At 39.9% G+C, this 21,472-nt stretch overlaps 1 protein-coding gene across 1 annotated transcript in view; it reads left to right on the top strand.

Annotated features, from left to right (window-relative positions):
* Positions 1-21,472, top strand: part of LOC124111540 (synaptophysin-like) — a 134,516-nt gene that overhangs the window by 8,619 nt on the left and 104,425 nt on the right. Inside the window, exon 2 of the mRNA XM_046471281.2 lies at positions 1,999-2,064. Within this exon, the coding sequence (XP_046327237.2) occupies positions 1,999-2,064 (66 nt within the window). The remainder of the gene's footprint in view (positions 1-1,998; positions 2,065-21,472) is intronic.

Below are 21,472 nucleotides of genomic sequence, written 5' to 3'. Positions count from 1 at the left end.
AAGGCGATCTGATTGTTAATCAAGATCTGTATATGTCTTAGCTCACGAAGTGCAAAAGTTTTGTCTCAATTAATCTACACTGACTGTCTAAATAAACACAATAATAAGTGCTCTAATTTTAACTAGACAGGAACAAATTACACCGATCTCAACAGAAATGTTACAAGACTTTGGAGAGCTGGCAGGCATCTATTTTGGACAGAATTAACCCAGGTCCATGGTATAGCCTACCTTTCAAAATAGATATTTTGGGGAAACATTTCCATATTCTGTACGGCGGATTTCAGAGCCTAATAAATAGCACCCTCAATTATCCAGAGTAATGTATCTCCATTCTGTAATGACGACAGACCGGGAACCAATCACTATGTGGCGCCACCGCCTCCATCTCTCTTACTGGTAACTTCTTCCAGAATTCCATTGCACATGTAGTGTTTCTGTTCACCAATAATTGCTGGTAATTTATCAGTAAAACAGGCCATGTACCGGTAAACTTTAACCCTGTCAGTCCACTGGACCGGGAGTACGTGTATGTTACATTATTATCTTAAAATAGAAATCTTGAGTAAATCTCTGTCTACATTTATGACAATCTCATTAAAATCAGATCTTAGTTCCCGCTACCGCTAAGCAAAGATCTGAGGACATCCCATTACGGGTAACGTCAGACTGACCTTGCGCGAACTTTGACCGACCAATGGAATGACCAATCAGAAGGCAGCTCTCTCGGGCTTTACGTCACAAATTTTAAAATTGGCGACTATGCTTCGAAACATATTTTGACAAATTCTCGATTACAAATTTGAAACCTGAACAAAAAACATCCTGGAATGGCTAATAGATGGTCTAGATTGTAAGGATTCAGTCGTTAAACCCGTAACTATCATTCGGAATACCCCATGTTGAAGGTTTCGAGAATGCATGATTAGAAATCTCATTCCGACTGTCACTTTCATAATCTTTCCCCTAATGGGATGTCTTCAGATCTTTGTTTAGCTGTAGCGAGATCTTAGATGTGATTTTAATGAGATTGTATTTATGAATAAATGCTGTCTAAAACCAAACAGTGTCTCAACGTGTTTGTTATTGGTAGAGTCTAGGAAGTACCTAGTCCATAGTTAGCCAAGCTTAGTCTTTGGTGAATTTGAATCATAGATGGGTAATTGATAGGAATGGCAATTTGAATGTATCAGTATTTGAAGAGCTGTAAGTAATTTATAACTGAATGGACACACAGACATGGGGGTACTTCTAGCATTGTGTCATTCCAATCTGACTGAAAATGCAACATTTGTATCGAATGGGTGAGAGTATGTATAATATCACAATAGTGACTGAGTGAGTAGTGTTTTACGCTGCTTTTAGCAATATTCCTGCAATATCACGGCGGGGAACACCAGAAATGTGCTTCACACATTGAACCCATGTTGGGACTCGTACCTGGGTCTTTGGCGTGACGAGCGAATGCTTAAACCACTAGGCTACTAGGGCTTGGACGAGTCCAAATTTACTACCCAGGTACCCACCCCCATATTACCCGACCCTACCCGGGTACCCACTGTAGGTCTCAGGACTACAGGATTCTCTGATTGTGAACATTTTTAGCATAGCCCTGGCAAAAACATATTTAGTATTAAACAATCTGGTCATTCACACACTGAAGTTGAATTAAGTTATATTTTTATTCAACCGTATGAAAAATCAGAAGGAATGGGTGCATAGTCAGAAAGAAATGCGAACATTAGCTACTTTTAGTGTAACCATAGAGTTCTGGATATTTTTTGCCATTAAACAATATATCACATGACTAACCATGGGTCCAGGTAGTCCTGTAGGTACTACTCGGTACCCACCTGACCCGGGTACCCGAGTTACCAGTCCCAGCCCTATAGGCTACCCTATCACAATAGAAAGGAGACATGATACTTGAGCAATTTCTGTAATGACACTGTCTTCTGTATATGTGATTCATCATGTGTCTGTCTGTCTGTTATCCAGGTTGCATCTGCGTTCAATGGCCGCGTGCTGAAGGAGCCGAGAGGGTTCATCAGGATCATACTGTTTGTGAGTACAAATAGATGTCACACTGCATCCCTGAAATATTGGGACATGGTCTAAGACGTCCGATTCACCTTACAGAGTTATGTCCCTTTGGCCATGTTGGCAGCCCAGGATCCGAGGATCATGGGTTCAAATCTTAGATTCTCTGTGATTAGGATACGTGTTTTGTCTAACATTTAAGACCTGCACCAGTCAGGATTTCCTGCCGACACACCGTGATATGACTAACCTATTGTAAACAATACACAACTGCATCACGATTGGTTCCTCATGCATTTTAGGAAGCAGCTGTGACAGAAACAATGAATTTGTCGACAAACTGATCAAGGAATCAAATTATGAAGCTTCCTTCATTTTTGTAGAAGTGAAAACTATTATGATGTGCCATCATAAAGTCAGTCTTGCATTGCACTCATGTATGAAAGGGGCGGTCGGGTAGCCTAGTGGTTAGAGCGTTCGCTCGTCACGCCGAAGACCCGGGTTCGATTCCCGACATGGGTACAATGTGTGAAGCCCATTTCTGGTGTCCCCCGCCGTGATATTGCTGGAATATTGCTAAAAGCGGCGTCAAACCATACTCACTCACTCACTCACTCATGTATGAAAATTGTGTGCAAGGTCAAGACGGGGCCCTTCCTTAGTACCCATCATGGTACATGGGGCATGGGTGGGGGCACAGGTGGCCAAGTCGTCTAAGGCGCCACGATTCGCTGTGCAGAGTTGCATCCCTTGGGTACGCCAGAAACCTATGATTGTGGGTCCAGATCCCGGTTCGCCCCAATTATGTTTCTAGGTTTGTCAGCACCATACCTGTGCCTGTAGGTTTCACTGAAGTGGTAAACATCTGAGACCTGCATTACCCCGGGTTTTCCTCCCACAGTAAGCTGACACGCCGTGATATAACTGGAATAATGTTAAAAGCGGCGTTAAACCCAACTAACTCACTCACTGGAATAGTACCCTATGATATTCTGTCCCTATGTACAAGATTCATTGTTTTATTGATCCAGGTTCACTTTATGTGCATTTGATTGGACCTATAGTCTTTCATCTGATGATGGAATGTGACTTCATACAAGGCTGAAATCCAGTATGCATTTATCGTGTATGGAATGTCAACCAGTCAATGTGAATATCACAGTTGGTATGGCCTAGTGTATAACTAAATATATAACATACTTATTTCATCATAAAACAGTATGATTCCGGGGCAGGAGACTGCCTTTGTGGCCTAGTGGAAAGAGTGTGTGCCCAGAGAATGGAAGGTCAGTGGCTGATCCCCGGCCGTGTCATACCATCCAAGGTTAATAGATGGTACTTGTTACCCTGCCTGATGCTGGGCTTTAGGGAACAAAGCAGGGACAGGTCAGCTTGGAGTTCCACTACTGCGTGGGGTCGTTCAGTTGACCAGAACCTATGCTTATCCTAAGTGGTCTGGATTGAGTGGTCTGATTGGGTTAATTCTGTGTCATCACCCTGATGGTATTATATCAGGAATCACTGGATTTTCTGGTCCAAACTCCATTTACTTACCAGCTGACATTATATATCTGGAATATTGCTTCGTGTGACATTAGACATCAAACAAACGAACAATGAACCCATCAAATGGAGTTGTTTATGATATAGACATATTGTGTGAGCTGTATCAATATTGGTTATCATGGGTGACTAGCTCTCTGCAGCAAGACCGTGCTGTACATGGGATTCATTGAAATCCCATCATGCTGTGCTTCAGGTAGTGTGTAGATCGTAGACGATTAACAGCTGTGCAGAAAATTAATTTGCAGCTTCAAGGGAAGTAACTCTAGCAACCTTGTTAGGAAGCTCTCGTAAAATACCTGACTAACTTCATAAGAAGCAGTCCGAGGATCGGTCTTGACCTGCTCAGAGGCTGATATTCAGCCCCAAATCTGCAGCAAGTGTCAGAAAAAATTCCCAAATTAAGAAGTTCCAATTTCATGTGTGCATGCATAACATACAGTCTTAAAATACCTCTTAATAGATATGTGAGAGAAAAAATCCCAGTTTTGAAGGAACTATTTACGTTTTCCCCAATTTGCCTGCCAAGGACACTTCGTGTGGAGTCCTAGTTATATCCCTGCTGTCAGGTTTTGCAGCCTTAGGTGAAGTAGTCCGTCGTTTTTTCTTACTTTGAAAGTAAGTTTGTCAAGATATGGAGTTCTTCTTGGTATAATGAATGTAGTTTTTCAAATGGAAATGGAAGACTCAAAGTATGGATCCTTCCTGTATGTTTATGACGGAAAGGTTGATAGATTTAACAGCTGCAGGGAGTGATTGATGAAACATTACTGTAACAAGTAGTCATTGTTAAGTCATTCTTTGTAATTAAAAAAAAGAATAGAGCCATTTTGGAAGTTAATGTCTATACAACGAACAGTTAGTGTTGGAAAGCTTGAATGATATTTTGATTCTAGACCATTTGTGTATATCACTTAGGGCTTCAACCCGTCCAAATTTTTGGATTCAAATACCCGATAATAAACCATTTCTGATAGTCAGCTTATGGTATGCATGTCAAGACGGAACTTTTCTCTTATTTTGAATAGCAGCAAGTAATATGTTTATCAACTGTAAAGTTAACTTTTGTGTTACATTTTCATTATTACAACAACACTCAAAGGTTACTGGTTAGTGTGTTTTTTAACTCTGAATTAGAATTTTATCACCATTGCCTCAGACAATAAGAGTGATCTCCCCTTGGTGAGTACGCGACAAGCTCCTTCCCAGCGCATGACACCTTCATTACATTCTTGGTAACATCGCTGCAACTATTTGCTCTCTAACCCCAAATGTAGTAGCGTTTATACTTTTTTATGTCTTCGGGAATGCAATCAAAGTGAATTTTGAAAAGGTTTACAACTGACCATATTTCCCAGATGAATTTACCTTTTTGTTTGTTTGATCAGCTTGGTTCGAGATTGCAGACGGATTGAAAATCAACCAACTTTCCCCTTACATTCTTACTATACCAATTACATGATAGTTGTGATGAAACAAAAATTCAAATTGACAAACAAAGAAAATAATTTAGCAGGGGTAAGAGTATTCGGGGTCACGTTAGTCATCATTTCTTTATAAACATAACAGTCAGTCGGTTGTGTGTTGAACTCCAAGCATGGTTGTAGCCACCTATCACAGTGGGAAACTTTAACTGGTGGCAGTAATAGTATAGGGAGCTCCGCAACGGGATATCACTGTGAGGGGCTTGAGTATGTGTGTCCTCAGTGACAGACTCACATCTTGCTGAAACCAACTCGACCTCAAGTACTCATGTACTTGTTGAAACCTTAATAGCTGAGGAATTTAAAGTCCGGCATGACCATGGTTGTATATGTGCTACCATGACACTGATTTAGCCAGAAAACATTCATGACTTTCCAATGTCAAATTTTGTATTTTGTTATATATTGGTAAAGTTTATCCTTGAGGCTTGGTAGGTTTCATGACATTTTCCTTTAATGACTTCGATTTTTTTATTTGGAAAAAGCCACATTGATGAATGGATACCTACATTAAACACATTAAAAACACATGCACAGATGATGGATTGTTGGAAAGACCTTTACGTCCAGTGATGATTAAATCCCTGATGATTCCCAACTCACCTTAAAAAATACACGTTACGTAACACATTATGAAAACATGTCAAATTAAAGTGAACAAAAGGCTTTTAATACATTTTTTATTAACAAGAAACTATTGTATCGTGAGACATACATGATCCAGTGATGCATCAGGAGGTGTATGATGTCATCACACAAAAAAATGACCTGGGGATTTTTGATTTTTTCACCAACAGTTGCTAATGATATTATGAGGTATTGTGGTGATAGCAAACTTATCTACTCCCCAAAATGCATGCAAATTGCGTCAAATGTATTCTAGAGTCCCTGGCTTGGAATTACCATCAGACGGTAATTGAAATCAATCAAATTCCGAGTTAAGTTCACTTCAAGGATATGTCGAAGTTTACCTGTATTGATTATTTCTTCTCAGTGCATCCTATTTTTGCAACAAGACACAACTTCGCACCACCATTCTTCCAAGGGCTTGGGAAAAAACCTGTAAATTATGAATGACCTTTTTCACAGGCTTACTCATCTCACAAAGTCTTCAACAAATACCCCGGATGACATATGTCTAGGTAAATGAGTCCCAATGATGCTGCCGGGACAATAGAGGGGATCAACGGAATGGTTTTATGACGTAGCCTGACATCTGCATCACCTCCTTGTGTTTTAAGACTCCCAAGAGCTTTGGTGGTGATGAGACGCCAATGGCGGTAGTCATAATCGGATCTACTTCAGATGCTTGTCGTTTTACATCTACAAAATGTCTTCAGGATTGGAGACTGATGAATAGCGCCTCTTGGGCCAAATCAGGCATTTATTATACTCATTTGATACCTGTGGCTTGAGACAAGGTTTGAGGCAACGTGGCGTACATACAAATGTAGAGCAACAGCTAGTTCTTGGTTATACTCGTAGTCTTGGAACATGGCTGCTATTCCAACTGTCTCATGATAGTTTGAACAATCGGATTGGTTGAGCAGATTTATGTTTCTCTGCAGATCGTGTTGACGTCAAGTGTCGTGTTGTGTAAATGAGTTTAGTTGGCATGTTTCCAATAATAACTGACAATGCTGAATACATACCTGGGTACACGGAAATTAGAAAACTAGAATTTGGTATGAAAAACATTGTGATAAGTATCGTTGGATCATAGGTTTTTGGACATAATACGATTTAGGACGGCCATGTTTATCGTGATTACTCACGCAATAACAGGGGGTGTAGCATCACACAGACATTGTAAATACTCAGATTATGGCTTGTTCTTAAGAGAAAGTTGTTTTTTATAAGTGAATGAGCTGTTTTACAGTTGTCCATATGATTAGAGAGAAAACTATGAATGTTCTTAAGCTTCTGAAAACCCATAACACAAGGATACTTGTTGTGGGTATTGGGAATGTATAAAATGTGCTGAAGGCTGTGTGCTACGATGTTTGTGTTTGTGATTTGAGAAATATTGAGTTAATTACAGCAACAGTCAGATCATTTCATGAGAACTAATGACAGTTTGTGAACACATCGTTCATGTAAGGCTAAAAAAGATAATAGTGCTGGTTCTCAGGCACCACCCACATAATCACCCAAAGTCTGCCACACGTTTAATTTTTATTTCCATTTTCCCCCCAAAATATAAAAATCCTACTACTTAAACACAGACCACAGAAATAGGCTTCACACATTGTACGGTACCCATGTGGAGAATTGAACCCAGACTGCTTTAACCACTAGGCTACCCCACAACCCCAAGACCATTCAACAACATGGAAATAAGATAAAAAATAAAATAAAACAAACAATCTAGTTGCATAAAGTTAGGCTTAAAAAAATAATAGTCTTGGTTCTCAGGCACTGCCCACATCATCATAAAGTTCATTGCACGTTTTGTTTTTGTTTCCATTTTCAATTTCTTTTGCTGTGATATTGCTGGATAAAAGTGGTGTACAACCATACTCACTCATTGTTTGATGGTTGCGATTTTTTATAGACCATGAGTCCAGGATTTCTGAATGTTGGACATGACACCCAAATCTCCTTGATAGCATGTTTTGAACAAGATTATTATGTTTTTCAAATATACTGTACACCAGGGGTCCGGAAAACGTCATATGCGCCGGACATGTCCGATTGGGAATCTCAAATGTCCATTTTAAAATATTGCTTACCGGACATTTTAAAAAGTATTGTCCGGACATTCATAAATTTTGACCGGACATGATCAACAGTTAGGACTGAGCAGTTTCTGTCTGCAGTTGCAACACAATGAAGATTAACTACACTGACAAGCTTTGTTTGTTTTGATTGCTGAAAATACATCGTACCTACATGATAGTCCAATTGGTCAATCACTGTAACAGGCAATAAACTGAGTTGACACTGATTAATTGAGGATTAATTACTGAGAACATCTTGTTAATTTGAGTGAAAGGTGTTTACAACTGTACATTAATACCTTGCATCATCGATGTACCTCATTATCCTCACAATGCTACGATACGTAACCTCAGACAAGAAGCGAAAGCGTGACGACAGCCAGTCGACCGATGCAGATCAGTCGAGCGGATCTACCAAACCCTCAAAGTCTGGACGATCATTTTGTAAGTCGTGGCTAACGACTTTCACTTGGTTGACATACAATGAGGATTTGCAGAATTTATTGTTTTCAGTAGCTAGTCGTATATTGAATCTTGATTGACCGCCATTTTGCTTTCTCAGACGATCGATATCCAATTTTTTTATGGTCAATAATTAAGTACAGATGAAAAAAGTATTCAAATAACTATTGCTATCAACGATATTTTAGTATTTGTGATTAAATTATCTGTCTTGTTTATAAAAAAATCTTCAGTTTTAAAAAAAACTTTTCCCGTGAGGTCACGTGATAACCAAATATGGGATAATAGTCTCGATCCAAATGTTACAACGCGTACACTTGAGCAGACTCATGAATATAACTTATGAATATTAATTAGACCGTTCACTACGTTAACAGATCGTTATTATAACAGAAACAAACGTATGTTTTCCATGTAAATCTAAAATGATATTATTTGTTATTAATTGTCCAGTGAATTAAACAATTTAAATTGAAACAATTCATAATTCATCATATCATGAATACGTAAACTTGTAATGTAATGTGTGTGAAAAGTCGTACTAAAATACGCTTTTTGAAGGGGGCGTGGCCTAAATGCAAATGTCCGATTGGGATTTTAAATTTTCCGGACCCCAGCTGTACACGTCTCATATATGTAGTGTTTGACAACATAAGGCAAGCTCAGCACATCCTCACTCACTCACTCACTCACTCACTCACTCACTCACTCACTCACTCACTCACTCACTCACTCACTCACCCACTCACTCGCTCTCACGAGATGCTCCACTAGAGGGAGCTTGTGTACCACTTTTCTTTGGTTTATGGTCTTCAGTTTAAGATTCTTACAGGTATTAGAACATATAATGTGAGATACCATACTGCTAGTATAAAAAAACAAAAACTTCCTAAAACAAATACAGCAAATAGAATGAAATATATACTTCAGAATGAAAAAAATGGTCACATTTAACAGGAGTTGGGTTTCTACTTTTAGCAATAATGAAATAAAGTATGCCATTTTCTTCAGAGCTGATTTGATCTTATATCCAGGTGTAGATATTTGCAGCCAAAAAGGAACGAAATGTTAGAATAGTATACCGTTATTTCATGTACATGATGTAATATTAGTCGACTTTAACCATGTTTACAGTGAAGATCTTAAATGGCAACCAATCTCAATACAGCAACTTTGCAGTTTTTAATACTTTAGGGCAAACTTATTCACAAATGCTTGACTGAAATTAAATTTGGCAAAACAGAAATAAAACAGGCAATTATAAATTAAATCATTCCCTAATTGAAAAAACCTGTTACTGGTGGAATTTCCCTCGATGGTGTTAAAACTGGTCCTGGTGTTTGAAGTGCAGCACAATTTTAACTGGCAGGCATACGGTCCACCTGATGATGGCATTACGGAGCTTTTCTCTCTGCTCGTCCATTTGATTATCATGTCAACAATCCCAAGAATAAGTGAAAACAACGAGGATACCTTCTGTTGTGTATTCAGGGGATTGATTCCTGACAAGCATCCTCTGTGTGGAATAGTTTATTGTACCAAACAGGATGGTAGTCAGAAGAAGCCAGTTACCAACATTAATTGTTATGTTAATTATTCACAAGATCAAAGTTCATTTCACACACACAACAATGTTTGCAATGTTGATATTTTTGTAGGATTACCAGCAATAGCCACACTTCTTAATGGATGTTTCCGAAGTGGCTGACCGCTTCCTGTCATATTCGTATTGCTGTTAAGCAACACAAGATGGAGTAGATGCACACTGCATCCAAGACTACACATCAGCCAATGAAAATGTTTGTCACGCACTGAGGCACCAGTTTTGGAAGCCAATTATGCAGCACATGAGAGCCCAACATTCAATGATTAAAGTCACATGAGATGTGCCTTTATGCTGTGACGTATGCCATTCTGCCATTATTTAGCTGACATATTCAGGTTTAGAAATTCCTTGTATCAGAGTGCCAATGATTTTTATGCCTGTTCCACAACAGCTGTGGGTGGTTGGGTAGCCTAGTGGTTAAAGCCTTCGTCGAAGACCTGGGTTCAATTCCCGACATGGGTACAATGTGTGAAGCCCATTTCTGGTGTCCACCGCCATGCTATTGCTGGAATATTGCTAACAGCGGGGTATAAACATACTCACTCACTCCACCAAGCTGTCTTAGCGCTAAGATGCCCGTAACTCCCATGGTTTAACACTGGCTTACAGTAGTCATTTTGCTAAGATGATTGTAACCCCCATTCTTTAACATAGGCTCTCAGTAGTTGTAGCACTAAGATGATTGTAACTCCCATAGTTTAACACTGGCTTACAGTGGTCATTGTGCTAAGATGATCGTAACTCCCATACTTTAACATAGGCTTTCGGTAGTCATAGCACTAAGATGATATCAACTCCCATACTTTCACATTATAAGGCTTATGATAGTCATAGCTCTAAGATTATTGCAACCCCAATACTTTCACGTGGGCTTACAATAGTCATAGCGCTAAGATTATTGCAACCCCAATACTTTCACGTGGGCTTACAATAGTCATAGTGCTAAGATCATTGCAACCCCAATACTTTCACGTGGGCTTACAATAGTCATAGCGCTAAGATCATTGCAACCCCAATACTTTCACGTGGGCTTACAATAGTCATAGCGCTAAGATCATTGCAACCCCAATACTTTCATGTGGGCTTACAATAGTCATAGCGCTAAGATCATTGCAACCCCAATACTTTCACGTGGGCTTACAATAGTCATAGCGCTAAGATCATTGCAACCCCAATACTTTCACGTGGGCTTACAATAGTCATAGCGCTAAGATTATTGCAACCCCAATACTTTCATGTGGGCTTACAATAGTCATAGTGCTAAGATCATTGCAACCCCAATACTTTCACGTGGGCTTACAATAGTCATAGCGCTAAGATTATTGCAACCCCAATACTTTCACGTGGGCTTACAATAGTCATAGCGCTAAGATCATTGCAACCCCAATACTTTCACGTGGGCTTACAATAGTCATAGTGCTAAGATCATTTTGTCGGACAGGGCCCGGGTGCCTGAAGGACACACTTAGAAATATTTTGTTTAGAAAAAATACCTCGTGATAATGGTGGTGATGTATATCTTAAATGTAAATGTTCTTCGCAAAAATGATCTGGACAAACAAGTGACATAAAGGGACAAACAAATAATGCACAGTCTGATTGAGAAAACAAACCTTGAGATCCAGACATTAAACAGGATGTTAATAAACACAATGAAAAGGAAGGAGTCAAACTTAAATTACACGTACTTATTATCTTGTCACACAGACGTCCGGGTCCTAGCTGTCAGACGTATATAAATTATAAATGTGGAAAGGGTTTTTGTCGCTTTTATTTCCATTCCGATCCTATTTACAGTGACTGCATTAATATTAATTTCTTCTTTGAATGATCCTCGTCACACCAAAAACCCGGGTTTGATTCCCCACATGGGTACAATGTGTGAGGCCCATCTCTGTTGTCCCCTGCTGAGACATTGCTGGAATATTGCTTCAAGTTGCGTAAAACCATACTCACTCACTCAAACTCATGCTGACAAGACATTTACCTAGTTTAAAGATAGATGGACAGTATTCACCATCCTCATCTTGTTGGTACACTTACATTCAATAGGGAATGTCTAAACGTCTTCGTCAGTACCTGGCACATGGAAGCGGTACAATATCTGTCCCTAACATCAGTGCACTGCGTGTGGGGCTCATGCTTTGTGTGTTCCCCATATTGGGATTTCATGTTTTCATAGGGTTTCAGTGTATCAAATCTGTGCGTGCCAACAGTGATACCTTTGAGATACTCCCCAGGGAGCTGAGAATGAAAATGACGCGCACACTGATCCACTGACCAGGGTAATAATAGTGTAGTGCCATGAGCATACACTAGGAGTGGAATTCGGTGCATTATATCCTTGTGTTATGGGTTTTCGGACGCTTAAACATTCGTAATTAACTCTCTAGTCACATAAACAACTGAAAACATCTCAGTCACTTATGAAGGACCAATTTATCTTATCTCCTCGTATTTACAATGCCTGTGTGACATTACACCACTTGTTATAGTGCGAGTAATCACGATCTGAAAATGTATGACGTCTGAAAACATATGATCCGACAATAAATGGACTTGTACCTTATTTTTGATATATCATTGCCAGGGAACCATTATCTTTTTTAAACTCAGAGGCCTACATTACTCCTTATCTCAGTGAGATAGTACTGGTGTCTTGACTGTGAGCAATGCCATCTTGCCTTGCCTCATTTCATCCCACTCACTGTCTCACATTCCAAAGCCCTTTACCTGAACCTCACATTGCCTGGTATTTTTCTCTGGCTGGATCTTCAAATTTGGAGTGTCATCCTCTTAGAAAGGTTTAAAGAAAGATTGCAAAAAGGATAGTTGAAAATCAATAGTTGTTCTTGCACACTTGTTCGAAGTCTTGTGCTTCAGCTTTTTCTCGGTCTGAGTTTCAGCCTCATCTGGCTGCTGAACTGTCTCTATGATATTTTAATAGGGACAAAACTTGAGTGTATCATTCATATGAAGCTTTGAAAACGGAGGTATTTCCTCATTTTACAGTGTGGACAGCCTCTGTTTTTCGGGAAATTGGTGATGACAGATAATGTTTAAAATTCTTTTTAAAGTAATTTTCTGATTACGTAAACAATGAAAATGAAAAAGAAATAGGTAAGTGGATATTATGAAATTGTATATATGCCGAAAATCATCACATTTTCGCTTCCTTGGTCCTTTGTCTCGACGCTATGACTGTGTTAGCTTAATTTTTTTTATTTAAAACAAACTCAATTAAGTTATTAATTCATTATTCAAATAATGTGATAAACTTAACTTTCATATGTACAAACAGTAGGATTAGACCTTTCGAATGGTGTATTACATGTACAGCAAAGATATTTAACAAGTAGATATTTTCCTTGATAAATGTGGGCTTCATCTATCACGCAAGAGGCTCGTGGCCCTCGATGTCACACAGGTAAAAGCTTCTGGTTGACTGGTGTTGAAACAGTTAAGGGGATATCAGCCACCGTAGTCACACCGAGGTTTGTTCATGGTGTAAAAACATTTTGTGGTTCTTCGTTTTTTAACAATATAAAAACATTATAATGATCTTTACGAATCAAGTAACCTGTCAGGGACTGTTTTAAAAAATACACAAAGTTATCCGACACTTTTGTGTTAGCAGTGATAATGCCAGACAAAATGTCAGCGGATTGATATTTTTTCAGAAACACTGATTGATACTTACTAAAAAAGCTCAAAGTAATTAATTTGTAATTCATTAAAGATCAGTTTAATCACTTTCTTCATCTAGGATACATTTATCGTGCTCATGACCCAGCTCCTCATCACCGCAATAAAATGCTGGTTCTTTTATCCCTTTAAGCCCTGAGGGAGCGGGATATAGAAAGTGAAGCTGTTGGTCCGTCCTTGCAAGCCATCAAACACTGTTTGTGCTATAAACTTAAGGAGGTATACTCAACAACAAAAGTTCCTGACACCAATATTTTAGTGTATTATTCAAACAAGTAAAGTTTGGTTTTCAATATTGCAGTACATGTATGGAATCAAGTCACAAAAACGCAACTGCTACATAAAAGCTTGCATTCTATGCAAAAGTTGACTTTTATGCAAGCCCCATGCATTTCATTACCCAAGAATGGGTATAATGCGTTAACAGGATTCCATATGCATTGTTTTGCATCATGCTGACAACAACCACTCCAAAAAACAACAAAATTTCGCAATTATTCAACATTACGAAATGCCACGCCTGTCCGAAAAAGAGTGTCTGCGAGCCATTGGTATGCTCAAAGCAGGATCGAGTCAACGCGATGTTGCAAGACAATTTAACGTCCACAGAAACACCATTTGGTGTTTATGGCAACATTAGCAACAGACGAATGCAGTCAGAGACCATCCTCGGAGTGACAGGCCACGCGTAACCAATGAGCGACAAGACAACTGGATTCGTCTACGCTGGATGGCCATGCAGTGGGGACAAGTTCTATTCACTGATGAGTCTCGTTTTCACCTCAGCCACAGACACTCCAGGAACTTCGAAACATGCTCCAGCAGATATGGACAGATATCCCACAGGACTTTTTGCGACGTCTGGTCCATTTCATGAGACGAAGATGTGTTGTTTGCATCGCAACCAGAGGTGGACACACACGCTATTGATTTGTAAATTGACAATTTGGCATGTTCATGTTTTTTATGAATTCACACATTTTCTGAAGTCAGTATGGCAAATTAAATCATTTGAACACTTACAGGAGTCTTTTTTCTGTTGCAAACCGAAATTATTTCCGATTTGGTAAAAAACATAAATTTGCATTAAATCTTTTTCAATGTCACAGGAACTTTTGTTGTTCAGTATATTATTGGGAAAATGTATTTGGTGTTCTCGACATTTTTATGTTAAGAAAGATATCATGTCGATTAATCCGATTCGATTTAACATGTGTCACAGAGTTAAGGCCCTTGTTTTTGTGATACCATTACAGCATGTGAACAGCATGATAACAACCATGACCCTTGGAGATATAGTACAGATGCTCGGTTGCACGGAGACTGTGATCAAGTCTTTTGTCCGGTGTCAGTGTAGGCCTTGACAGGGATGTATCTAGACTTGCTCAGAGGCCCATATTCAGCCCAGTATCTTAAACAATTGTCAGAAAAAATTCCCAAATAGGAATACAAGATTGCCAAGTTAGGTTATTACAGAAATAACAAATGTTATTGCTTTGCAGTGGTGACTTGCGTAGCCATGACAACAGGATCAATAAACTAGAAAATGCTTTAATGTTTAGTTTTATATTTCACATTGAAATATTAGAAATGTTAAAATACCCCTGAATTTAGGAAAATATTACTTCCAAGAAAATTCCAATTTTAAGCAAAATTATTTTTTTCCCTGATTTATTCTGCCAAGAGCATGTAGTTTTTAATGGTGGATAAATCCCTACTGGAATTACATGAATCAAACTTGTTACGGCTGTAGAGCCTCTTCACCTTTAAAGTTAGGAAATATGTTTTGAACAATTTCAAATCATGAGAATGTATTTTAAATACATGCATCTATTTTCTGACTACCTCTGTGGTGCACTGCATGGATAGAGGTTCAGCATTGAAGATGGAAGGTCCGGAGTTTGATCTCCTGCTGTCTTATACCAAAAGACATTAAAAGATGGTACTTGTTGTTGCCCTGCATTTTGTTCTGCATTAAGGGGCTAAACAAGGACTGGTCGGCTCGGAGTCAGTATGCTGTGTCTGAGTGGGGTATCCATGTTAAACTGCGGCATGGTATCTCAGTGGGCCAGCATTCTGAAACCAGCATTAGTCCTGACTAGTACAAGCAGATTTAAAGACGAAATTTGGAGAGAATCTGAAGCACAACCTCTATTGAATAGCTGGAAAATACAATACACAAGCTGTGGTACAATAAAGAAATACTTCATCTCAGACAACATGATGTCGAAAATCAAAATAGACTTCATTATTTTCCTGTTGAAATTCTACTAATTACTTGTTGCAAGATGTCACACTGTATGTTAACTTGATAAGTGTCTTGATAATATTGAATTTTAGCCAGAGATTCCCTTTGGACTGAATGGTATGCCAAATGATTTTCTTGTGATGCCAAAGAAATGTCTTGCACATGGGAACAGGCTGGCAGCTATCCTGAAGCCTCCTGGGAGGTGTCATGTCTGCTAGCATCATATTTATTACAAGCACTGGCTTTGTCTTGTCACGCGGAAAACCCGGGTCCATTCCCTGTAATAATGTGTGAAGCACGTGCTTAGTGTCGCATGACATAATATGTCTGGTTCGATTCCCTCTAAGGGATATACGCGTGAAGCCCATTATAGCCGGAATACTTCTTTAGGCAATGGAAAAAATATCATGTCCTTGGAATGTGTTTAGAAATGATACACATAAAGAAGAGAATTTACACAACGTTTTAGAGTATATACTTGATCCTTCATAAGCAGTGTGTGATAAGGAGAATGTACTCCGACATTGTGTTCATCATAATTAAGAAGTTGACATCCATAAATTCTCTTCCTTAATGTGAAAACATCACTTGGCTACCAGTGCAGCTATCAAACACATTTTGTCAAATTAAAAAAAATCAAAATATTGGGTTTCAAAGATCAGGGTACAAAATATCATAATATCAAATTATCATAACATCAAAATATCAGACATCTATGGCAGTTTCATATAGCCTCTTGAATTTAATGATACATCCTAAGGAACAGTTTCACATGCATCCTGGTAAAAGGTCAAAGGTGAAGGGTACACGCAAATAAATATATGCCAATAAAATCTCTTGGATATTTATTGGTGGAAAAAAGAAAATTGATGACTAGCCGTGGGATAATATTTACCCTTACTTTCAGATACGTGCGGTATTAGATTTGATTTACCGGTAAAACTATATTTACCTTATTTATTCTTTGCATTTACTCTGTTCTTTCCTTGAGTTGTTTGTAATTTGAAAATGAAATGCAAATATTGAGTCAAGTGATGTATAAATATTCCATTTGAAATAACGTCCATGTTTCCTTTCCACGAAGACGTTTATTTGCTAAGTTCTTTATCTATGCTGTAGCTGTGTGGTTTGGGGTGATACTGCTTGGTATATTTAAGCAACACAGTACCGATGTGTTTGCAGATGTGGTTCATGGTAAATGGTTGTGGTTATATTGTATTAGGAAAGGTCATGCATGTAAAAGTGTGTCTTTCTTATCAGGCGTGTGAGAGGTTATGTCGAAAAATCAATAAAAAAAACCTCGTGGACACTTATCTATAGGTTCTTTCCAGCACTGACAATAAAGTTCTAAGTGCGTTTTCTAGAAAAAATCATCAATATTCACCAAGGGACGTTGTAAAGGACTGCAAAAGTTCTTATTACATCTTTAAATAGATTTTGAAGTCTAGTTCAATATTTCATTAAATACCTTAAGCGCAGATTTCAGCATTTTTGCTTTTGTAGTGTGATTGAGAAGATTACGTGTATTCCCTAAATGGACTCTGTCAGTGAATGGTGCAGCTTTCTGGAATGTTGAGATTAAATCTCTCTAATTTCACACTTTAATACATCATGGCTAAAGGACTAATCACAGTTCATTGTACTGCATCAGATCAGCTGAGAGTCTTTCATGCTCAACAGTTGTGAAGCAAGCCTGAGAACCTCTCGGTATAAATAGGCACCCCTTGGTACTCTTCGTCTGGCACTGTTGGTGTGTTAAAGGTAGACGATCTCTGCCGCTCTCTGCTGCCTCGAGGACAACATGAAATGACGACCCTATTCACACGAGGAGAAGATCAACGGTGAATCCGATTGGGTCGAATCTTTAAAACCTATTTTCAACAAATGGGATCGATTTGAAGCACATGCTGTTTATTGCTGTCTGATTGTCTTCCGGTTGTCTTTGTTGCCGATCTTGCCCCAGGTTATGGGATTGTCTGGTGTATGGAATATACTCTATAGACCTTCAGCACTGTAACAACACTTGCAACTCTGTAACAACACTTACCCATGTTTACTTAATGTCGTTAGAAAGGAAATATTTGTCTGTGATCTGTTGCAAAAACTTCCCCGAGTTAATTAAACCATGGGCTGTGAAAGCAATAAAAGCACGTGTACGAAGACCAAAAGTTTTGTTTGTGACAGACTTTTATTACTTTTCATTATTCTGCATTGTGGCATTATTCCTTGTTCCACTTCATGTCAGTGGAAAGGACATATTTGCTGTGATGTGTCATGAGAAACACCAGAGTTAATTAAGGCATAAGCTATGAATGCTCTGAAACCAGGTTTTGTCTGACTAAATGTCAGTAGTTTTTGTGTTGTAAACCCTCCTAAGAAGGACTCTGTGTCACAAAGATTGGACAATAACTGGCTAACTATGGTTTATATGTCCATAGAGAATGAGCAACACAACTTTCATTCACAGTGGACATGGTTGACATCTATATGCTGTGACATGGATAGTCTCTATGTTAGTAGTCACTGGCATTGAAGGGAAGAAAATGAAGAAACATGTATAGAATGACATTATTTAATGTTCAGTTGCTTGCATACGTATTCTCATGAAAAATGAAATAGTCTAATAGTTTAACAACCCTGGTAATTACCCAACGTGGCCTTGTATGCCTATATTTCCTTTTCAGATCTTTCTTTAATGATCGAATGAGGACATCCAATACATGAATAATGTACAAAAGCTCTTCCTTGTACTTTAGACGTGTTGCTCCTGCGAGGTTCTGCATGCAACATTTGACACACCAGGGCACCATAAGAACATGTACAGGGGAAACTGAAACAGCATTTTGTGAAGAATTAATTTGACAAAGGTCTACTCGTTGGTTTAAAAATACTCTGTGAACAACCCAATGGAGTAATATGTATTGGATATCCAGAAATACCTATGCCCAATAAGATTGATAATACATGTGTAAATAATCAATATCTCAAAAGATTATCTGAAGCACTGCTTCCTATGGCATTATTCATACTTTTCGTGGCAGAGAGACACCAGAAAGGGACTTGACACATTGCACTGATGTCGGAGTCATTCCCAGGTCATCGGCAGATCAGGCAAACACTTTAACCACTGGGCTACCCTGCCATTGCCTGTCTTTGTTCCAAATCCCAAGAGAATTAATGTGGAAATGATCTCAGTTTGACCCCTGTCAGTGTCTTGCTCTTTGATGACTTCAGATATAAGTCTTTATTATCTCTTCACTCTCGTGCTGTCTCGAGTCCGGCAGTATTGACAGCAAGTCAGGGCCCACCTCAGTACTGGATCCTGTCAGGTCTTACTGTCATGGACCCATTACAGAACTGCCCTCACAGTCAACCTCAGAATTATTTCTCATTGCACAGGGATAAGGGACTTGCACACAGTAGACTCTCTCTGTGTAGACTGGTAGGGACCTAGACACAGTAGACTCTCTCTGTGTAGACTGGTAGGGACCTAGACACAGTAGACACTCTCTGTGCAGACTGGTAGGGACCTAGACACAGTAGACACTCTCTGTGTGACTGGTAGGGACCTAGACACAGTAGACACTCTCTGTGTAGACTGGTAGGGACCTAGACACAGTAGACACTCTGTATTTAGACTGGTAGGGACCTAGACACAGTAGACGCTCTCTGTGTGTGACTGGTAGGGACCTAGACGCAGTAGACACTCTCTATGTAGACTGGTAGGGACCTAGACACAGTAGACACTCTCTGTGTAGACTGGAAGGGACCTAGACACAGTAGACACTCTCTGTGTGTGACTGTTAGGGACCTAGACACAGTAGACACTCTCTGTGTAGACTGGTAGTGACCTAGACACAGTAGACACTCTCTGTGTAGGCTGGTAGGGACCTAGACACAGTAGACACTCTCTGTGTGTGACTGTTAGGGACCTAGACACAGTAGACACTCTCTGTGTAGACTGGAAGGGACCTAGACACAGTAGACACTCTCTGTGTAGACTGGTAGGGACTTAGACACAGTAGACACTCTCTGTGTGACTGTTAGGGACCTAGACACAGTAGACACTCTCTGTGTAGACTGGTAGGGACCTAGACACAGTAGACACTCTCCATGTAGACTGGTAGGGACCTAGACACAGTAGACACTCTCTATGTAGACTGGTAGGGACCTAGACACAGTAGACACTCTCTGTGTAGACTGGTAGTGACCTAGACACAGTAGACACTCTCTGTGTAGACTGGTAGGGACCTAAACACAGTAGACACTCTCTGTGTAGACTGGTAGGGACCTAGACACAGTAGATACTCTCATGATTAATGGATGAAAAAACAGACTGGTAGGGACTTGCACACAGTAGACACTCTCTGTGTAGACTGGTAGGGACCTAGACACAGTAGACACTCTCTATGTAGACTGGTAGGGACCTAGACACAGTAGACACTCTCTATGTAGACTGGTAGGGACCTAGACACAGTAGACACTCTCTATGTAGACTGGTAGGGACTTAGACACAGTAGACACTCTCTGTGTAGACTGGTAGGGACTTGCACACAGTAGACACTCTCTGTGTAGACTGGAAGGGACCTAGACACAGTAGACACTCTCTATGTAGACTGGTAGGGACCTAGACACAGTAGACACTCTCTATGTAGACTGGTAGGGACTTAGACACAGTAGACACTCTCTGTGTAGACTGGTAGGGACTTGCACACAGTAGACACTCTCTGTGTAGACTGGAAGGGACCTAGACACAGTAGACACTCTCTATGTAGACTGGTAGGGACCTAGACACAGTAGACACTCTCTATGTAGACTGGTAGTGACCTAGACACAGTAGATACTCTCTGTGTAGACTGGAAGGGACCTAGACACAGTAGACACTCTCTGTGTAGACTGGTAGTGACCTAGACACAGTAGACACTCTCTGTGTAGACTGGTAGTGACCTAGACACAGTAGACACTCTCTGTGTAGACTGGAAGGGACCTAGACACAGTAGACACTCTCTGTGTGACTGGTAGGGACCTAGACACAGTAGACCCTCTCTATGTAGACTGGTAGGGACTTAGACACAGTAGACACTCTCTGTGTAGACTGGTAGGGACTTGCACACAGTAGACACTCTCTGTGTAGACTGGTAGGGACTTGCACACAGTAGACACTCTCTGTGTAGACTGGTAGGGACCTAGACACAGTAGACACTCTCTGTGTAGACTGGTAGGGACCTAGACACAGTAGACACTCTCTGTGTGACTGGTAGGGACCTAGACACAGTAGCCACTCTCTGTGTAGACTGGTAGGGACCTAGACACAGTAGACTCTCTCTGTGTAGACTGGTAGGGACCTAGACACAGTAGACACTCTCTGTGCAGACTGGAAGGGACCTAGACACAGTAGACACTCTGTATGTAGACTGGTAGGGACCTAGACACAGTAGACGCTCTCTGTGTGACTGGTAGGGACCTAGACACAGTAGACACTCTCTGTGTAGACTGGTAGGGACCTAGACACAGTAGACACTCTGTATTTAGACTGGTAGGGACCTAGACACAGTAGACGCTCTCTGTGTGTGACTGGTAGGGACCTAGACACAGTAGACACTCTCTGTGTAGACTGGAAGGGACCTAGACACAGTAGACACTC

This window comes from Haliotis rufescens, unplaced genomic scaffold, assembly GCF_023055435.1.
Source record: "Haliotis rufescens isolate VD_foot unplaced genomic scaffold, xgHalRufe1.0.p SCAF_71, whole genome shotgun sequence".
In the NCBI taxonomy this organism is placed as follows: domain Eukaryota; kingdom Metazoa; phylum Mollusca; class Gastropoda; order Lepetellida; family Haliotidae; genus Haliotis; species Haliotis rufescens.
Note: the sequence above shows the minus strand (reverse complement) of the source record. Positions and strands in the feature narration are given on the sequence as shown.